General features: G+C 36.2%; 1 protein-coding gene across 1 annotated transcript; it reads right to left on the reverse strand.

Annotated features, from left to right (window-relative positions):
• Positions 1–6,655: 6,655 nt before the first annotated feature.
• LOC117563584 (uncharacterized) lies at positions 6,656–7,276 on the reverse strand. The gene has a single exon (XM_052002185.1). It carries the CDS (start codon positions 7,274–7,276, stop codon positions 6,656–6,658), a length of 621 nt encoding a protein of 206 aa, XP_051858145.1.
• Between the last annotated feature and the right edge of the window lie 342 nt (positions 7,277–7,618).

Raw genomic sequence — 7,618 nt, forward strand, 5'->3', positions numbered from 1 at the left:
AGTCAGAGGTAGGCGCATTAATTCCACTTAATTTGTTTTAACCACAAAAGCCAAGCGAACCAACAACAAGCCAAAGATATTTATATGGCATTTCGTGAGCGCGCACACATTAAACGATTCCAAAAGCTGTAAATATTGAGTTATTGTTTAATGGACAAGTGTTCGATAATGTTCTTAATTTACTTTCGATTAAAGCAACAAGCTTCAAGTTGTTCCCAAATCGCATTAAAATTTACATCAGGATACTTTCATCTTTGACGATCTTCTTGTTTACATAGATTTATAAATAAGTGTTTTCCTATTGGGCTTAATAACTGCGGAAATTCATAAAATATGTCTGAAACTTACAGACTTTTAATATATGAGCATATCACTGTAAAACTCTCTTAAGCTGTTATGTTAAAGTTATTTCTCCTTTAGCATGAAAGTGTTTACAGCAGTGTTAACGATTTCCCCTGTATACTGTTAGGCCAAACATTGAAAATGTTTGTCCTGTTAAAAATAACAGCGCTGTTAATTTGCTGCATACGCTCTCTTAAGTGCTGGTGTTAAACGTTTACCCCGCTTTTAATGTTGCTTAACAGACAGTTATCCTTAAAGCTTTATCAAAAATGTCCCAACTAATAATGGTAAATTCATCCCTTCGCAAAGCTCTTTTCATGTTAAGCTTACAAGCTCAACCGCTAAGCTTTCTTTTACAGCCCTCCAGCTTTCGCTCTCAACAACCCCAAATAGCACCCACGCCAATCCTGTGCAATTTAGAAATTTAACACGCTTTTCTTATTGGCTATGCAAGGCTTATAAAAGTTACAGCAGCACCCAATAAAAGTTCAGTTGGGATCTGGACTTGGACGGAATATGCTGCGAATTGCGTAGGAAAAGTCTTGGCGTACCTTTTGGACTCACGCTTTGAATCTGATTTGAATCTTGTTGTCGATTATATTTATTGTAATTAAAAGTGTATTGAAATAAATATTACAAACCTGTTTTATTGCGTATTTTTTGGATCAACCTAGAAACTTTTAGACCTTTTAGTTGAGTAACTTATACAAAGAGGGTTAATAATGGCAAACATATTTTAGAAATAATAAAAAGACCTGTTTGAAACCTTGAATATTGAATTTATATAGACTTTTATGTATTTTTATATAATTAATTTTTTTTTTTATTTTTTTCAATAATGAGTTTATCAAAAACATCAATAAGATTACCAAAAAAATAATAAAGATAATAGTTATCATATTAACGTTAATTATATTCAAACCGTTTTCCAAACTATTCGATAATTAGTATTACTATTAAAGTCCCAATTTCAACTTAATAAAAATATATGCTCCCTCGAATTTTTAATGTGCTTGCATTAGTTTTGTAACACTTCCATTAGGAAGCTCAGTTCTAGATGATTTACAACCATCATCAACGTGGCACTCCAATTCACCTTTTGAACTACCCTAATTAGATCTAAGTAACAAGGTCTAATTACTCCCAACCCACTGGCAATTCAACCGTGTCGACTGAATCTAAAATATGCCGTTGAAGTTCAACGAAGTCATGGGAAAATTAAATGCTTTTGCCCTTTTTGTGGTGCACATTCTCGAAAATTGGGAAAAGCGCACAGTGAGGAAAATGTCTCAAACCAAAATGTGTATTAAATGCAATTGAAAATGCAGCAAGCGTGGCAATTCGAAAGCAAAAAAAAGAAGAATGCTACGCAGCGAAATGGTTTGAACTTGCGGCAATAAATTCTTTTTATCGTCGGCAAAAAGAAATGAAATAAAAATCCTAATGAACAGAAGCCTACAAATTGTATTAGAGCTCCCCTTCCATTTTTCGCTTCGTGTTTGCTACTCAACTCAAAAATGTTGAGCGATGTTTTTACCCTATGTGAGGAGTTTACATCAGGTATATTATTGAGTGATCTCTCGAGGTGATTCGATTTTTAACTGACACATAAAAGTCTATAATGATCGCAATAAATCAGTAATAAATAAACATAAATATAAATAAACTTACATATTTTTAGATTATAATAAAGATATTTAAATTGTGAAGTTCATTCCAATTCATTATTAGGGTTAGAGTTTCCTTTACAATTATTTACACACAAATTATCTTCACTAACTTTTATATTTATTTTAATATTATTATTTATTTTTATATTTTATCTATATTTCTAGGGTATCAACTTGTCGAATTAACTCCGCAATAACGCGTACATTTTATTTTTCATTCGTTTTTTGAACTTCATAACGATTGGCAGTCATCTATATCGATGCTTGCTTTGAATGTGTGTGTTTGGATGGATGTTTTGAAAAATTACTCACGTAGCAGAGCACAGAGAGTTCGGAGAGAAAAAGAGCGAGAGCCTTTTGCTAATCCCCGCAAGCGTGACAGACGATGGGCAACTAAAACGACCGGAATCGTACCACAAAAAGCCAAAAAACAAAAAAAAAAAACTCATCAAGTCAAGTTGTGGAATCGCTTAAACTGTGAATAGAATGGAAATTAAAGACGCAGTTCATCACTCCACTCCTGACAATGCTATCAATGCCATTCATGTGAGACCTATTTAGTTATTCCTCAGCTCGGTAAACTTTTTGATCTACAAGTTTGTGACGGACTGTCCAGTTATTCGATGTTAACTGGCCATTTAACGTTTATCCCATTTGTGTTCTGCTTGATTTCATCATAGTAGCTGTCGTTGTTGTTGTTGGTGTTGCAAGTGTTGTGCTAAGACCCCCAAACATATGCCACAAATAATTTGTTATTCAATACGAGACACAAAAAGTACACAAAGCGGCAAACGAGCTCAACACACTGCTGGACATTTAGTAAATTGGCTAACAACTTTTTGTTAGTCTCCTTTTACTTTTTGCCTTCACTTGATTGTTGCTTGTTATAGTTGTTATTGTTGTTGCTAAAGTTCTTGTTGTTGTTGTTTGTTCTGTCTCCTGTTGTGCCGCCTGTCGTGTCGTGTTGTGTTTTGTTGTGTTCTGCCGTGTTGTGTTTTGTTTTGTTGTATTGTGCAGCAGATGCTTGACCGCAAGTAAAAACCGGAAACAAAAGGAAAAAGGATTAAACTACACTTAAAGTCCCTTTTGTGAAAACGATGTTGATGTTTTCCAGTTAACAATTGAATGAAAATAATATTGTTATTATCTTTACTACTTCTCCACATGCATATTTACATTTCTGCCTTTATTTTGTCGTCTCGCATTGTATGCTTTGTTCAAATTCTTACTTTCATTTCTCCGCATTGTATGTCATTTCATATACTTTGACCACGAAGTCTATTCCACAGTTACTTAAAGTTCTCACAATTTTTTTTAACTTAATTGCTTTAAATAACATTACTTTATTCATTCGTAACTCACAGAGCCTGAGTTTATGGCATGATATGTATTATTAATACCGCTATTATTTTCATTTAACTATTCTAGCATCTAAAAGTAATTAGTTTAAGCAGCTTAACTTACAGAATAGACAAAAAATAAAACAATTTTCATTTGTTGTTGAATTTAGAAAAAAGTGTCTAGCAATCAAAATATTGCAATAATATTAATTTTTAATATTTATTTTCAATATTCTAGTTTACTACTTCCCATTCTATAATTTGTATATTAGTAAATGTTACAGGCATAAGTATTTATCTCCGATACCAAAAAGTTATATTCTAGATCAGCGCCAACAGCTGAGATTTTTGCCACATCTATTTACTTTTTACATACTGTCCTTATGTCGTTATGAATCCTTTTGTTGCGATCACAAAAATCAGTTATTTAAGAAATAATTTCATTAGGCATAAAACTGTTTAAAATCTGATATATATCATATATTATATTTTGGTATACCAGAATGATTTGTTTTTAGTGAAAGTATTTCTCAGTCGTGTACATTGGAATGTAGCCTCCTTAATATAATAGTTTATGGTAACTAATCCTGTAAACTTTTTTCATTGAATAGTAATTCCATCTTAGTCGTGTACATTGGAATGTAGCCTTCTTAACATAATAGTTTACGGTAACTAATCCTGTAAACTTTTAAGTTTCACAATAATTTGTATGGATATTGTTTAATCATCCATCCTCCTATCTTGAAACATTGGAAGCCTTTCTTAATTATGAAAAGTAAATTTGTACCATCCATCCTCCTATCTTGAAACCTTTTAATTATGAAAAGTAAATTTGTATGAAAGTAGATAGTAGACCAATCCTATTTAATTTTGTATTATTTTTATTATTTTTGTATTTTAAATCCTTTTTAATAAATACTTCTATACCGAAATCAAATAAAGTAGTTTGAATATGGGTATAACTATGCGTCACATGACTTTTAATATACAGTTACAGTTATATATTGCAGCACAGATTATCGCTGCAGATTTGCCACCCGAGATCTGAGTAGAAGTGGCAACGTGTGAGGCTTCTGTCAACGCAGTTACTCGCAAAATATACGAGTACCTCTCCCGCCTTTGTCCCCCTGTTCTGCTGCCCTTTGCAGTTGAGCCTGGAGCCCTTGAAACATATGCTGGCACATTCTTAAATGTATTTGTGTCAGGGCGTAGTCGTGACTGCAGTAAATTCCTGGTAACAAAACACCCAAATGCAAGAGAGAAGTCGAGCACAGCGAAATGCACATTTGAAATGTTCAAGCAGCAATGCATGTCTGCAATTTTTTAAGCAAACATTTTATTTGCTCTGAAGCAAGCAAAAAAAAATGTGAGAACGAAAAAAAAGGAAGAGAACCCAAACGAAAGGAATGGAATGAAATGAAAGAGCTGAGAGAAGTGGAGAAAAAAGTGGGAAACTTGAGACAACTGCACAATCCACATCAAAAGACCAACTTCTTCTTCGCTTCTGTTATTTTTGTTGTTGACATACGTTGCTGTTGACATTTTGATACAAATCTTCAATAAAATAAAAGCAACTCAAGTGGCCACAGCAACAATAACAGCTGCAACTGTAGAGAAATGACAAAAATAAGCAAAATAAGTGGAAAACAAGTGGACAGATCTTTGTTGCTGGGAAGATAAGTTCAGTGAAGAGTTGAGAAGACTGAGGACTGGAGACAGAATCATTCCATAAGTGGCATTGCTCAAGTTGCCTCACAAATAAAGCTAGAAAGAACATACATAAACATATATTAATTAATGAAACTTTTTCTCTATGTAAAGTAACATTTCTTAAATTAAACCTTTTTAATAACAAATATTTGCTTCTCCGTATTTGTATTTTTCTCATCAAGCAGTAGTGCAAAAACAAGACTTGAACAAGAAGACAATAAAAGCTAGTGTGATACACTAGAATACTCATTTGTCGTGAAGCTAATATTATTTTGCATAAAGTATACGCCATGTTGCACACAAGAGACTTGGAGCTGGAGATGCAGTTCGCAGCTAATCAAATTCCCAAGGAAAGGCAAACAATAAAATAAATGTCTTAAGACAAAAAATACACACTTCCTGATGGAATGCCAACCAACCGCCTCGCCCCGCTCCCTTATTCTTTCCCTCTCGGATTGCTTGTGACGAAGAATTTGACACGTCTGGGGAAAATATTTATGTGCCGAGTTGTGTGCTGTGCTGTTGATATATTAAATGTACTGTTCCCACTTCTACAGGTTACATCAAATCAACACAAACACAAATTCAATTACTCAGCACAAGCAACACGACAAAGCAACATCGAAACTGGCACACGGCGCGTATGAGTGACATTAATACGATTTACTCAACTGCCAATCATTTGTGTGTTTCCCATTGCTGATGCTGCTGCTTCTGCTGCTGGAAACTGCCTAAAAATATAAAGTGAGTCGGTATTGTTTTTGCCTCGCTTTTTGATCTCTGCTGTTGCTCAATTTGCAATTTAATCGATTGCGCTTAAATCTACAAATAAATGAAGAAATGTTTACATTCTCGCCGACCGTGATAAGTTTCGAAAAGCGAAATCGCCTTTTCGTAATTTCGAGCATCAAAATTATCATATAGATTAGTATCAAGTATGAAGGAAGTTTAATCGACAGAGTTTTGCAATGATTTAGTTGCTCTTCATCATTCATCAAGTGTGAGATTTTAAATTTAATTGGCGAAATCGAGGTGAATATGATTTACATTTCGAAAAGAATTACCCAGAGCTTGCATTAAGCGTTAATAAATAAATAACGTACTAATAAAAATAGACAAAAAAAAAAGAGGAAACTGCAAAATAGAAACTGGAAAACAAGAGCCATAGCTAAAATAACAAGAACTAAACGTAACAATGTCGAACGCCTGTCGGCAGATTAAAAATACAATTTACGGCAAATCAATTGCGGCTAACATGGCAACGACAGCAAACGAAAACGAAAATTAAAATGGCCAACAGAAGAGCGAGACAGAGATGAGATGGAAATAGAGATGAAGATGGAAATGGAGATGGAGATGAGGAGGGCAAAGATAGGAAGCAGCTCGAGCAAAAAATTAAAAACAAACAGCGAAAAGTTGTTAAAGAAGAGAAAGAAACGAAAATGCTGAGGACGAACGAAGCGCAAACGAAGGGAATCCCAAAAGCCCCCGGAAAAGCAAGAAGCAAACAATGTGAATGTGAGCCAGGATAACAACAACAGATGTTGGCATAAATTTGTGTCCATAATAAACAATTTACGATTCCAGTTCCACTTATCTCTGGCCCAGAGACTCCTCTCGCTGACTCCGACTCCGACTTCGACTCCGCTCTGCCTGCAACTGAAATAAGCGTAGCGCACGCAATCGATCCTCGCGCTTTAGCTGACAAAAACAGACCAATCCCTTGACATAGTTGGACAACTCTCGAACGCACTCCAGCAGGCACTCGTCTGCCTCGGGTCGCGGCAGCTTCATCACCAGCTGCAGCACAAATTCCCGCCATTGAGCTGGCGCCAAAGTGACCAGCAGCAGAGACGAGGGCAGCAACGTGAGCAAACAGAACGAGAGATGACCGCACCAGCGACAATTGGGGCAGAGGCGTTGGCTCAACTGATGGACGAGTTGCTCGTAGCGATGCCAGCCAATGAGCACTGCCAGCTCCGAGATTAAGATGGTGCCCAGCAGCTCCACGCAGATGCAGAGGCGCGGAAAGGAGTTCGTGTAACGCTTCGGCAGCAGCTCACAGTTCCACAGCAACAGCGGCAGGGCCAGCACAAAGAGCCAGCTGGCAATTGTGGATGCCAGCGAGCACTGATCCTGCGGTTGGCTTATGAAAATTGAGACACCGCAAAGCTGGAGCAGCGTTGCGACCACAATCGAGGGCGGGGAGACCATCTTACTGGTTAACGATTCGTCCAATTGAATGTTATTATTATTTTTGGCTTTTTTGAATTTAGCTAGGTGTTAAGTTTCATTTCGAAATTTCTGTTGAGACTAAGTGCAAAATTCAAACAGTGTTGAGAGACCTCGCAGCGCCATCTCAGTTGTGAGTTGTGCATTTAAATGCGAAATAAATACGAGCAAAATGCAAAAATGTGGCGAAAATCGCATTAGCTTCGTCTACGCTTTCCTCTTTTGTTCGTGATGTGCGTTATCATTGTGGCAAATCTAATCAAGTGTTAGACACAGACACCCATCACAGACCCATCCGCTCGCCTCCTCCTCACTTTCATGTCT

This window comes from Drosophila albomicans, chromosome 2L (assembly GCF_009650485.2).
Source record: "Drosophila albomicans strain 15112-1751.03 chromosome 2L, ASM965048v2, whole genome shotgun sequence".
NCBI classification, from domain to species: Eukaryota; Metazoa; Arthropoda; class Insecta; order Diptera; family Drosophilidae; genus Drosophila; species Drosophila albomicans.

Coding starts and splice junctions, on each gene's coding strand:
- LOC117563584 (XM_052002185.1), bottom strand. CDS start 7,276: ATGGTCTCCCCGCCCTCGATTGTGGTCGCAACGCTGCTCCAGCTTTGC.